Source organism: Athene noctua, chromosome 10 (assembly GCF_965140245.1).
Source record: "Athene noctua chromosome 10, bAthNoc1.hap1.1, whole genome shotgun sequence".
Classification (NCBI taxonomy): domain Eukaryota; kingdom Metazoa; phylum Chordata; class Aves; order Strigiformes; family Strigidae; genus Athene; species Athene noctua.
Genome location: NC_134046.1, coordinates 19259535 through 19273780, shown reverse-complemented (window position 1 = coordinate 19273780; position 14246 = coordinate 19259535). Strand labels below are relative to the sequence as shown.

Sequence of the window (14246 nt, the reverse complement as noted above, 5' to 3'; positions counted from 1 at the left end):
GCTTCAAGCTAAGGTGATTAATAGCGAGCTGCGACAGCTGAATAATGAACACATTTGCTTCTTTCATTCTGACTATGTTTCCACTACTCCCACGGACAGCTGGGGAGAGCAATTCCTAAATATCCCTCTTCTACCTAGCATGAACTTATAGAGCCTGACTGTTAGAGACCTTAGCTGCTGAAGTCCCACCAAAGCAAAGAAGGTTGTCTACAAAGACTAGTAGAGTGGGATTGTCCTGTAACACAGGCATCTAATGTGCCATGAGCACACTGAAAAAAGCTCACCTGTGGCAGTTTGCACAACAGACTCAGAGCAATTGCTCCAGAGCCGCAGCCAATCTCCAGGATCATGGGATGAGGGACAGGAACTGGGAAGCAGAGGTCTGAATTCTTCTCACATTTTCGAGATTCTTCCTCCAAAACTAAAGAGACAAGATCCTAACAAAAAAAAACAACCAAAAAAAAAAAAAAATCAAACAAAACCAAACATTTCTATGGTTACTGTATTGACTCACACCTTTGTGGTCTGAGGAGTGGAGTTAAATTTGAGTCTGTAGCCCAATGAAATGTATTTTTGTTGCTGATTTTTAAAACACAGATGGCAGCAATGGAACTGACATGCCAGAAGTCACTTTAGTTCTATCTCCCCCACAGGGTGCTTTGATTAGTAACCAAATCCTCAGGATACAATTCCCCACAAATCCTCTGAAATCTTCTAGCACTGTTGGGAAAAACAATAACCAAACAGCTGGAGCACATTATCTTCTGCAACAGAATTTTATTTACTCCAAAATTCCAGCTTTCAGAATTTGTAAGCTTCAAAATCTAAGATTTCGATACTGTCTCAGTATGGTACGTAATGTGGAGGCAGATGCACAACTCTTAACAGCATCTAAAAAAATAATCCAACCTGCAGATACAAAGCAAAGACAATGAATTACTAAATGACCCAAATAAGCTGGATATCAGATTGTGGACTCTTACTCATTTTGTTGGCATGAAGTCACATGGAAAAGATTTTCATCCATGCTACTGGATCTGTATGCATCTCTGCCATTGCTGCCTCCTCGCTCCCATCAATCTACTCTTTTTTAAATCCCTTTACAAGTTCATATAAAATCCAACCAGCAGCAGAGGTCTCAAAGACATACAGTTCTAAGGTTTGTGAAAATAAGTGACTAGCTACAAGAGAAAGCACACATATGACTCTCTCAGGCTGCAGCACAAACTTCCCTTGATATTCACCAGAGAAAACTGTAAGACAGAAACCTTATAAACAACTTGAGTGCATAAGCAGCTTTAGCAGGTGCTCGCAACTCCCTACAATCCTTGTGTTTTCACGGCACAACAGTGCAGAAACAAGGCCTTACTGCCCAAGGTGCTTCCATGATGCCTAGGTTACTCCACTTGAGAGGTCTGCTCTTGGATCTCTCCTGTAAATCCAGAAAAAAAGTTTACAAAGAATAACTGGCTTGTTTTTGCCAAGAGTTAAAAATTAAAGACATTACCAGGGAAATTACTAGCCTTTCATTTTTACAAGGAATCTTGCATGTTCTTGGTATGTGCAGGAATATTATAAAGCAACATGTCCTGGAAGGCAGGGTAGCTTCTCTTTAGTAAAGCAATGGCCTTTTTCAGGAGCCTAAACTGAGCAGGCTTGTACATAAGGGCATAAGCTCTTCCTTGGATACATCACCCTGACTGGGGTGCAGTGTAATAAATGCTTTGTGCAAAGCTGTAGTTTTTATGAAGATATTTGTTGCTGTTGATCATCCTTCTTGCTAGGCCAATTTGCATCTGCAGTAAGTAGGGAGGGAGGATGCAAACAGATATAAAAATGAAGCCTTAGAGATGAGGAAGACTAGGGAAAAAAATGCGGGCCCTCTCCAGAAGGAAATGGGAGACACGGTCACCTAGGACATGGAGAAGGCCGAGATACGCAATAACTTTTTTGCCTCAAGCAAGGACTCCAGTCACACCACCCAAGGCACAGAAGGCAGAGACTGAGAGAATGAGGAACTGTCCACTCTAGGAGAGAGTCAGGTTCAAGACCATCTAAGGAAGCTGAAAGGGCACAAGTCCAGGGGACCTAATGAGATTCCTGAGGGAACTGGCAGGTGAAGTGGCTAAGCCACTATCCATTATATTTGAGATGTCATGACAGTCCGGTGAAGTTCCTGCTGACTGGACGAGGGTAAACATTATCCCATGTTTAAAAAGGGAAAACAGGAAGAAGAGAGAACTACAGACCAATCAGTCTCACCTCTGTGCCCAGCAAGATCATGGAGTGGATCCTCCTGGAAACTCTGCTATGGCACATGGAAAATTAGGTGATTAGTGACATCCAACATGGCTTCACTAAGGACAAATCGTGCCCGACTAATTTGGTGGCCTTCTATAACAGGGTCAAGGTGCTGGTGGACAAGGGAAGAGCAACAGACATAATCTACGTGGACTTGTGCAAAGCTTTTGACACTGTCCTGCATGACATCTTCATCAGCAAATTGGAGAGACATGAGTTTGGCAGATGGACCACTCGGTAGATAAGGAATTAGCATGATGGGCACAGTCAAAGAGTTGAGGTCAACAGCTCAATGTCCAAGTGGAGAGCAGTGACAAGCACCATTCCTCAGGGGTTGGTGTTGGGACCGGTGCTGTTTAACATCTTTGCTGGTGACATGGCCAGTGCGACTGAACCAGCAACGCCAAGCTGTGTGGTGTGGGTGACACGCTGGAGGGCAGGGATGTGCCATCCAGAGGCACCTGGACAGGCTGGAGAGGTGGGACCATGTGAACCTCATGGAGTTCAACAAGGCCAAGTGCAAGGTCCTGCACATGGGCCAGGGCAATCCCAAGCACAAATCCAGGCTGGGCGAGGAGTGGATGGAGAGCAGCCCTGAGGAGGGGGACTTGGGGGTACTGGGGGATGGAAAACTGACCCTGAGCCAGCAATGTGTGCTCACAGCCCAGAAAGCCAACCACGTCCTGGGCTGCATCCAGAGCAGTGTGGCCAGCAGGGTGAGGGAGGGGATTCTCCCTCTCTACTCCACCCTTGTGAGACCCCCCCCTGCAGTGCTGTGTCCAGCTCTGGGGGCACCAACATCAGAAGGACACAGACCTGCTCAAGCAGGTCCAGAGGAGGCCACAAAGATGCTCAAGGGGCTGGAGCACCCCCCTGTGAGGACAGGCTGAGAGAGTTGGGGGTGTTCAGCCTGGAGAAGAGAAGGCTCCGGGGAGACCTTAGAGCGGCCTTCAAGAACTTAAAGGGGCTACAGGAAAGGTGGGGAGGGACTCTTTATCAGGGGATGTAGAGGTAGGACAAGGAGTAACAGTTTTAAACTGACAGAGAGTAGATTTAGATTAGATATAAGGAAGAAATTCTTTACTGTGAGGGTGGTGAGGCCCTGGCACAGGTTTCCCAGAGCAGCTGTGGCTGCCCCCTCCCTGGAAGGGTTCAAGGCCAGGTTGGACGGGGCTTTGGGCAACCTGGGCTGGTGGAAGGTGTCCCTGCCCATGGCAAGGGGGTGGGACTGGATGAGCTTTAAGGTCCCTTCCAACTCAAGCTGTTCTGTGATGAGCTTCAACAAAACATCCCCTGCAACAGAGCACCTGAGACACAGGCTGTAAAAGTCAGACAATATTTTCTAAGGTTTCCCACAAAGACACGGATTGCTTTTAAACATATTAAAGTACTATGCCGCTGCATGCAAGCACGCACCCAGTGCTTAGAGAACAGAAGTGAAGCTTGTACTACTTCACAGTCCCAGACGGAAAACCAGGCATATTTCAACATTATCTGGGCCTTGCAAAGCCAGGCAACTTTGAACCACTCCATTTTAATAGAACTGTTTGCCTCTTGATTCCTCCTGCTGAAAGCATAAGGAAGAAAGATTTGGTTTATTTGAATGTGTAAACACTCCATATTTCTAGTAACATTACTACTTCTTCAGATCAGCTTTTCTGAGCCTTTGTCATTTTCAACTCAGCTGTGTTTGGTTTTGCTGCTTTTCTAGTGGCCTGGCTCTGCCAACAATAGCCTTTCAGGAACCACTGTTCTCGATTTTCTATAGGCTCCTTTTCACAGCCTTTTGGGGCCTTCAGGGGCTTTTTAACAACAAGCACCTTCAACTGTTTTCATTGTTTTCTCTCAAATCTTCTCCAACTGTTGAGCTGGAAATAGCCAGAGATGCCCACACCTTTGCTCACCAGACACTCAATGACAACAGCTTCTGTGCTTCTCCAGACTGTGCCCTCTGCCTTCCACAGCTTCCAGTGCCCCTCAGCAACGAGCTCTGCTGTGCTCATACCCAAAAGCCCAAGAGAGAACAAGAACAGCCCACAGGCTGGAGGGCAGTATTCTGAGAGGCCTCACCCAGAAGCGTGTCTTCACTGCAAAGTTAAGTTTGGTGACTGATACCTCAGGTAGCCTCAGCCAGGTGTGAGGAGCCACTCTGCAATGCCCTGCTCTGGTTACCATGTTGTTACTGGCACTGCACTCATAAGGGAGTTTTGCTGACAGCCTCCGAAAAATCACATATTCCTTTTTACTGCTCAGGGATTCCTTTCCTAGACAATTATGGAGGAAAACATGCAGGATCCCAATAGGACTGTAGGAAACCATTAGAGGACTAGCAGCACGCAGATAACAGGGCAAAATAAAACAACTTATCTACCCACTTTTGTGGTAGAAATGGCTTTTGCCTTTCCGCTGACAGCTCCAGATGAATCATTCTGAAAACACTTCTGCAATGGAGACAGCCAGAGATTGTAACCACAGCTGGTTTGGGGAAGCAGGTCCTGATGATTCCCAGACTACAGAAGAAAAGCCACCCAAAAAATTCTTCTCAGACATTAAATCACTCTTTTAAATACCAGCCATTTCTGGTCACTTACACTTATTTCCAGGAAATCTCTGCAGTAACTCAGAAGAACCATCTGTCTCCAGGGCTGATCACAGTGTAGCACAAGTTATTGATTACAAATGTTCAAATATAACTTCCATACAGTAAAACTACTGTCAGCATTTATTAACTTCCTTAAGGCTTCTCATTAGTAATTTCAAGCTTGGAGTTTTTAATGGAACTTCTACTTTACACATTCCACAATGAAAGTATTTTAGCTTGCCAAAGTTCCTATTTAAATATGACTGATTTCAGTTTCTACCACATGTATATTAAAAAAGGGATGTTGGTATTACTTAGGCTTTGTATCCTACTTCTGACTACCTTGCTTTTCATATACTGAGGAAAAGGCTAGTTAACTTTCCTAATACACACCTTTATTATAAGAGTTCAAAATGAAAATGTATGAAAAATAATGTAGCATCCTAAAGAAACTACATCCTTTTCAGGACATTAGTATCTCACTACAGTCAAAAAGCTCTAATTATGAAGATAAATTCTTTTATGAAATAAATTCAATCAGCAAGCAAAACAGAAGGTATATTCTAACTGACAGGGAAAAAAATTACTAGTACAGATTATTCAATGTTGAATTAAATTTGCAATTATGTATGTATTAAAAGCAAGAAGCAGAGACCAAACAATGCACTGGAATAAGACATTCTGACATTCTGTAATTTGGCTGTGATAACATAGTCTTTTTCTTTACTTACAGATTACACATGAAAACCACATTTCCCCAACAACTGTAAAAGAATCAGGAAAACCCAGCAACTGTGATACAGAGTATGTCCAGTTAGCCCACTGCCACTGCCACTAGGTTTCCTTTTCAGAAATCATGAAGGATCAAGTTATCCAAAATAATTTTGAAACAGCATTCTTCAGATTGTTCTCAGTATTTTTCATGTTTTAGCAAGTGATCCGGCCAAAATCTGTGCTTCTCCAAGCACACCATCATCTCCCAAGATGTCAGCACTGGAAACTGATAAATTACAGCACTTTGCAGAACCACCTTCAGATCTCATCTTGGGAGATGAAGTATTTCTGGGCATGCACTACAGAGTTCATACAGACTACAAAATACCCTGCAAGACAGACATTCCCTGCCTCTGTAGAAGAATCTGACTAGAGCCACAGCTGGAGAAGAGCAGCAAAGAGGCAGAATGTGCTAAAAAGAGATGCCAGTCCCAGACACAGAGAAACTGGGACAACAGTAGATGGCCAAAGGCTGTGGTCTTTATTGTGTAGGATACCCCACATCTCAGACTGAACAGATTCAGAATCAAACATCTGCTAATATAATGCCAGCATCGCTAAAAGCCATCTTAAGCATCAGTTTGATCACCAGCTCTAAAGGTTGAGAGATGAAATTATATAAATTCCACTGGGAAATGAGAGAAAACACTTTGGCAGCCTAAGTGATTAATCTTTGGAATATGTTAGGTAAATTCTCCACAACCTGCCACTCTAAACTGAAATGGCAGGCTGTTCAAAAGGGCTTACTTTCATTTACACCATTTACAGGATTCAATACAGAGAGAGAAATGTCCTTCACTACAGAAAACTGTTATTTTGGACAAAACAAAGACTTGACAATCAGTGTGTCTTTGTAATCTCTAAGAGAGGAAAAATAAGTTGGCTTGATCAGGTGCCTTGTCCCTGCAACACGCTGAGCACTTCAGTACCTTTAACACATTTATCCTCACAACTTCCATTTTCCAGACAAGCAGCTCTAGAACAGTGACAATCCCAGACCCACAAAAGAAGACCATGGCAGACCAGAGCATTGCACCCAAAGCTCCTGAAGCCTCATCCACACCTTCCACTTTAGATCATGGAAACGGGTCCCCAAAACTCCAGTTAGGAACAGGCAGGTCTACAGTTGTGTGAGGGCAACTGACCTCCTGCAGAAAAGCAGAAGGCACAAAGATCATAACAAGATTCCCACATCATCTAAACAAACAGTGCTTGCCTGCTCTTGAATAATCTGGTTTTACTGTTGTAGATAAAAACTGTAAATAAAAAAAACACACCCCAAAGTGCTGCAATAAGGAGCAAGTAAAATCATAAATTCAAAAAGTAGCTTAGCAATGTGACCCGATTCCACATTTACCCACAGTATGCTAACCAATGGACAGGATGAATGCCTAACTGTGAAGTTATTAAAATTCAAATTATTGCTTACAGTATGCGTGGTGTACACACACGTGGGTATAAGTGTGATATTTGTGTCAGAGTGCGGAAATGGAACATTTTAAATTTCTTTTCTCCCCTAGTCTGTGCAAAAAGCTACTTCCCCCAGCAAAAGCCACTTTTGGAAAGAGTGGAGGGACTGAATAGCAAACAGACAAACCCAGAGAGAAACTAAAAACCTCTATCTGCTTTTGCTAGCAATGCCATGAAGGTGAAAGGGAAGGAGGGGCCTGGACATGGCTTGGGCAGCCCCCACAACTCAGAGCTGTTGACATCTGCTTGCAGGGGCAGATTACACATTTCATGCAATAGATGGGTGTACAGAGATGTTCAAGCAGCAGAGAGGAAGAGCTAGAAGTCTCATGAAAAGGTCAGATCTTATGTATGGCTAAAACTGCTCCAGAGCTGTCCTCTCCCCTGCAGTTTGCAGGATTGCCACGCACCTTTCCAGGGCACAGCAGCAATGCCAGTGTGCTCCAGGGCCTATGTCACCTGGTACAGGCATACAGCATGACAGCCGGGGCAACAGGCTAGGCTTAGGAATGGGGCCAGCTCACAGCTCTGCAGTTACCAGCATGACTAAATCCCAATCTCTCTGCATGTTGCAAACTCCTCTTGCACAGCAATAATCAGTGAACTTCCCCTTCACCCCCTTTTACAGAATTTTGTTCAAATATTCAAGAGCACCAGCCACCTCAAACTTGAGGGTGGTAAGTTAGGTGCAAAGCAAAGTATCTGAATGTGTTTTTACATTGCGCTGGGCTAGAAGTGATGCAGGCATCAAGTGATAGATTTTCAGGGACCTAAATTCTGTTGCTTAGCACAAAACGGAGTGGGGAGATGGTGGCAGCATCCAGACCCTATATATCTTCGCCAGAAGTAAATTTAAAAATCTACAGGGGAAAATGCAGGACATCCTTGGGAGGGAGAAGGATATCTGGCCCTGATAAGCAAAAGAACAACTTGCAAGGACTAGAAGAGACCTATTACTGGTGGTTCCATATACAGGGGACACAAATATTTGCTTCCCATGCTACTTAATTTCCAGCACTCAGAGGTTCTCAAGCTTTTGTCTCCTAGCCAAGCCATGCACAGCCTGATCTCACCTTGTGATTCCAGGAAGTCTTGCTTCACTGCCTGATTCACCCTAAGTTCACACTGTCATTTATCTGGTTTATTTGGTTGCATTTCCCTCCCCCCCGCCATCTTCTCTGTTGAGTAAAACAAAGGCAAAACTTTGTGAACACCTCCAGCTTCCCATGAGCCTCTACCTCACCCTTCCACCCACAACTCTGGTTCCCCAACACCCCCCCCCAGCACACACCCATGTTCTGACAGGTTCTTGGTATTGCCTCCCACTCCCTGCGGCCAGGTCTCTAGTTCACTGTATTTCTTGGAACCGCAGCTGCACAAAGAAAGCATGAGGACAGTGTCTGCCAGCACCCAAACCACAAGCTCCACAGCTGCACAGCTCCAACGAGCAGACAGCGCAAGGTCAGGCAGCTTTCAGCACCAAGACAGTCGGGAGGAAACAGCAAAGATTCTTGCTGCTCAGTGGTGGCTACAGAGCTGTGCGGCAGTCCAGAGTTGAGGCAATCACGTGCTACAGTCCAACAACGGTGAAAGAACCAGCTGATGTTTCTGTGATTAAAAGTACAAGGCTAAGAAAAAACAGAGGAGGGAAGAAATGGGAAAGGCAAGGGTGGAGGTCACAAACTCACATTGCATTCCCTGGAAACACCCTTTTTTCGTGCCCCACATGCTCTGGGGAAAGCAGGGAAGACAAGTTTCCAAGGGGACAGGACAGGGTGGCAAGAAGGTCTAACTTCCCAGGTTAACAAACAGGACAAGGAAAGCAAAAGACACATGAAAACCTGGATAACCTTCTCTCTGCTCTCGCACACTTCCTGGGAATGTTCTACTTATTTGTGTGCTTTCCAGAAACTTCTGTTCTCAGAATCCAGGACTTTCCATGGAGCCTGATCTGATACTAACTGAATCACCCCTCCCCTCCTGTTTGTCCACTTGGCTGCCAGTCAGCACATGACAACACACCAGGAAGCCAAACCTGACACCTCACTCCATGGCAATGGCCCTAGAAGATTACTGCCACGTACCCTCCTTCCAGAAGCAAGCCACCAAACCAGATCAGTGCTTAGTGGGCAGGCAGGCTACAGCATTTTTGTCCTAGGCTCTTCTGCCTGGCACCACAGCAAGAAAGAGAAAATGTTGCGCAAAACCGATAAAACTTCCCCTATACATGTACAGAAAGCAAAATACCAGAACAACTGTAGAAGGAGCCACTGATCCAGAAAGAAAAGGTAGCTCTAGGCAGAAGCAGTGACAAACAGGTAAAAGCACACCTAATACCGAGGAAGGGCTTTGGCTTCTTTGTCACAAAACAGAAGCAGTTCCTGTTGGAGAAGAGACTGTGACAGCACCAGAAACGACTTCACCAAAAGGCAGCAACCTTTGCAACCCGCATGTGCTAGTGCCCAAAAGAAATTACTACAGCTGCCACACCTAAACTTAGCCACACCCCAGAGGGGCAGGAACAGTGGATCAAAGTCACTGTAAAATGGCTGCACCTCGTGTCTCCAGCACAAAACTCTATCTTGGCACATCTCTCCAGAAGCAAGGCATTTTCCTTCTCTGCAGATACCAGTATTGACCACTGCTGCGTGAAGTACCTGGACAGATGCACTGGTCCAGTACGCTAAGCCCTAGCTCTGAAGTTCCAGTTACTTGGATGTCTAAAAGGAGCTGGTGGGTAGGAAATGTTTGGGGTTTTTTTTCCCCTGTTCACATGGAAATGCCCTCAAATCCAATCCCTCATATTACAGACATTTTATAGTTTGCTTTTCTCCAGTTCTAGTCCTAAATCCAGCTCTCACTGTTGATGAGCTAAGCTACTCAGCTGAAACTCACAGGAATAAAGACCCTCTTTCAACTGGAAAAGGGAGATTAAAAAGCTAAAGACTTCATAGAGTTCTTTTAGGGGCAAAAAATAAAGGCATTAAGAACACAGAGATCTGTGAGAACATATAAGGAAATTCTATATAAGTTCGCCTGGGGAACAGGTTTGTGCATGACTTAAAAGAACAGCTGCTGCTTTCCTTGCCTTCAGCACAGATTTTAGCTTTAAATTTACATTTTTGAGTCTGTCCTGGAAGTCACCAAATATAAAGTAATCCTCTGCACTAGCACAGCCTTTTTTTCTTGCATAGGAAGCCAGGAGAAACTACTGCCATAGTTCATCTTGGCCAGATAGCCAGGAACAATCCTGTTTCTTCCTCCATTTCCTTTTGAAAAAGAAATCTGTCTTGGGAAAACATCCTGTCCTGATTTTAAAGTGGCCAGCAATAGACTCCTGCTAAACTGTTTCAGTCATCAATTACACTCTGTAAAAAATGTGCACCTTTTGTGGCCTGCATTTATGGTGCTTGTTGTACACTTATGGAACCAAAGAGACTTCTGTTATCAAATTTCTGCTCCCTGTGCCAGGTAATTAACTTGTCTTTGATGAGCTACAAGTCTTTTACAACAAGGCAGATTTTTTCCAGCTGTTAATCTATTTACTGGTTCTTCGCCAAACCTAGTTTTACATTTCTTTCTCAACTGGTCAGTAACATAAGATTTTTGCAACTATTCCACTACTGCAGTATACAGATTATTTGGATTTGGCAGTCCCCTGTTATCACATGCAAGAATCACATTAGCCTGCTAGGCAGCCCGCTGAAAATGGGTGCTCATGGTCAGAATACCTGTAAAAGCCTCAAATCTTTCTCCAAGATCTTCTGGCAGTGAAGCCCCTCAGCCACAAGGCACAGGCTGCATTATTTGTCTCTGCATATATGATCCTATTAAACACTTGTGCCTAGCTTAAAGGGCAATTCCAATTACTCTGCGGCAAAACCAGGCTTCCTTCATAATTCCCATTCCCCAGCCTCTGTGCCACAGCCCACTTTGAGAAAACATTGTTTTTCTCCAACACACTGATAAAATATTGCCTATCATGTGGGCAAAATCTGATCTGTGTGAAGCCACAATAGCAGTGCTGCAACTTTAGCATGTCTGTTTACAGCTACATTTTGACAGATAGCAGTTAATTTTTGATCTATTAAATAATGCCCTATTGCATTTATGTTCAATATACCTTACAGGAGTCTACATATCTATATTTCAAGAAAGGATCTCAAGCTATTGCAAGATAGAGCACCATTATCCTTTTCATTTCCCAAACTGTGAAGCCAGTAACACAGCAAGATGAAACAGCCTTCCTTTGAAGAGACAACTGATCAGAGGAAAAACTATGAAAAAAAAGTCTCTTGACTCCTGATCAATGCCTGTACTCACTAGCCACTGTGACCTTTTGACCTTTCAAAAAAATTAACCATCTGTGGCAATGAAATTAGGGAAATGAAAGGCCATTCGGCATCAAGAGCTTCCTTTTAGCACTGATTAAACCAGAAAATGTGAAGCACTGCTTTGACATAAAGCACCAGAGAAAGGCCCCACCTTGCTATCTGTATATTTGCATATACATGTCAGGAAGCAAAAATCCTTCCTTTTCTGTGTGCTTGACTTTCTTGAAAGGTTAATGATTACACTTAGCTAGAAGTAAGGTTAAACTTCATGAAAGGCTTCTCTGAGCAAATCTTTGCCTAAACTGCTTTTCAGAACAGCCCAGCACAATGACTGCCATTCAGCTGACAGACGCAAGTAAACAACAACGGTTTTGGTGTATTGAGCATGTTACCGTGGGAAAGAAACAACCTGTCTTGGGAAAAGTCATAGGTGGAAAAAGAATTGATTAGACAGCGACAGGACTAAAAATTACAGATTCTATAAAGGGCATGAATGGTTTGTGTTACACACACAGTAAGAAGGGCTTTCCTGCCAAATGAGCAGGCAGCCCCAGAAGCAAAGAAAATACTTCACAATACCAAATTAGAAAGATTTGCTGTCAGATGATGTCATGGGGCTAGACACAGACTCAAAAGAGGATTAAACAAGTCAATGGAGGACAGATCCATTATTGATTATGAAGCAGGATGGCCCCAAATCCAGCTTGGGCTAAGAGCAGCCATTAACTGCTGACTGTCAAAAGAAGGGGGGATCCCTCCATACCCATCTTTTCCCTTGTAATTTTGTCCCCACCATCTGCTACATGTGATCAGACACAGTACATTGCACAAGACAGACCAATATAGTCTGATCCACTGTCTTTTTTCTTGCTCTCACAGGAGATTGCAACCACAATCTTTTTTGCATAACTACTAAAAAATGTTCAACACGGCATAGACCTGTAATTTCTTTCCCTAAGATGTCTCCCAGGCTGAACACACATCCTCACACTACGGTCAGTCTACCCACCTTACAGGACAATGGACTGTTCTCATGACACAGCCACCACAACAAAGCCAAGACAGAAAATAATTACACAGGGTCTGAGCTTGTGCTGAGACCACAACAGGTCAAGGAGATGTCACCAGGGGAGTCCTGGGTGGCCTGAGGGTCAGAGGGGATGGCGAGACTGTGACAATCCTCCCAAGCAGAACCGGAACTCTCCTCCCAGCAGCCTTCCTCCAGCAAAAACAAAAACTCGATGTCCAAGAACCTGACTCTACCCACACATTAGTTGCAAAGGATAAAAAAAATTGACCGTTTGTTTCAACTGAACAGCTAAGCCTTTATTTGCTTTAAAGCACAGCATCTCAGAGGAGGGGATCAGAAACGGCGGCAATCCTACAGTAATTAATAAGAAATAGAACCATCAGGAACGGCACGAGCCTAAGCCTGGAGTGCCCTCTAGGGGTAAAAGCCCGGTGAGCCACACACCCCGAACTACATCCTGCGGAGAAGTCCTGGACCAAACCACACCTTTCCTTAACGAAGTCATGGTGAGGATTCATTTAGCCTATATTTGCCGGGACAAAAAAGGAATGATGTATCCACGGTTGTCTGAGTTCTCCTTCTCTTTGTCCTAGTTTTCCTCTGATCCACAAGGCTGCTGCCCGAGTTTCAGACGGCCTTGCTTTGTGAAAGGACTTTCTCCTCCATTAATAGTGACCAGGCAATGCTGAGACAGGGAGTCCTTGACATTACAATAATAATCACATAACAAAGACAATTCACAAGACTGAGCACACGCCTAAACTTTGACCCAAACACCTCCCCATTGCAAAGCCTGGCTCTGATGATCACCTGGGGAAAACAGGCAGCATGCTGGGTTCTGCAAGCCCTTGCTTGCAGCAGCAAGTCCAAAGCTTTGCTCACGGAGGGCCAGGTAGCTGGAGGAAGGGGAGACTGAGGACTGCTTAACAAAACTCTCCTCCAACACAACATGTTTTCTCACAGAAGTATCTATCAGCCCTACGGGTCAAAAAAGCTATGACTGAATGCAACCAGCTTTGTTACCCTGCTCTCAGAGCTTAAACAGGACCTGCTAGTTTCCTAATTCTGGCTGCCTGCCCCCTCCCCACTTGGATTCCCATGGAACAGACAAATGAAGCCACATGTGCTGAAAAAAATATTCCCGGAGGGAGCAAATGGGAGAGGACTCAGCTACCAGAGAACAGTAAATAGGCTAAAAAGGGGTAAATTTCACACAGGGCAAAATTAAGCAGACAGCTGAGCTTCTCTCTTTGCATGTGTCCCTCTGTCCCCAGGACTGAAAACAATGCTGGTGGTTTATGTCATACTGTGTTTGCCTTCATGCCATTACCAACGTGTCTGGGAGCAAGAGTTATAACCCTTCTGTTGTAACTGTAGAACAAAATGTTCATGATAAAGATGGCTGCTTTTCCTTTTAGTCTTTGAATCAACAAGCAGAAGCATTTGCAGAAGCTGCATAAATATAACTGGAAAGCAAATTTTGCAGCTGCTTGTGTATCTATACTAGCAAGTCAATTTAGGGAGTCACATTTACTCAGCCAAGGACAAAAAAGTGCCACATGGCTTATGTGTGCAGTCACAAATAAACAACTTGAACCTGGGATATCAATGTTGATAATGAACTGCTTTCTAAAGAACAAGGATTATTTACAGGTATTATTTGGTGAAAAATTTCAGCACTATCAGTTTTAAGAATGCTGCAGACAAATTCTAAACAGAATGAGAGTAACAGATAGAACCAACTTCAATATTTTTG

The 14246-nt window shown here is 44.2% G+C and overlaps 1 protein-coding gene across 2 annotated transcripts in view; it reads right to left on the bottom strand.

The window, feature by feature from the left end:
• The window catches only part of HEMK1 (HemK methyltransferase 1, mitochondrial release factors N(5)-glutamine), a 35751-nt gene that overhangs the window by 12981 nt on the left and 8524 nt on the right, over positions 1-14246 (bottom strand). For both annotated transcript variants that reach the window (XM_074914296.1, XM_074914297.1), the window contains exon 5: positions 285-437. In XM_074914296.1, coding sequence (XP_074770397.1) covers positions 285-437 — 153 coding nt within the window. The remainder of the gene's footprint in view (positions 1-284; positions 438-14246) is intronic.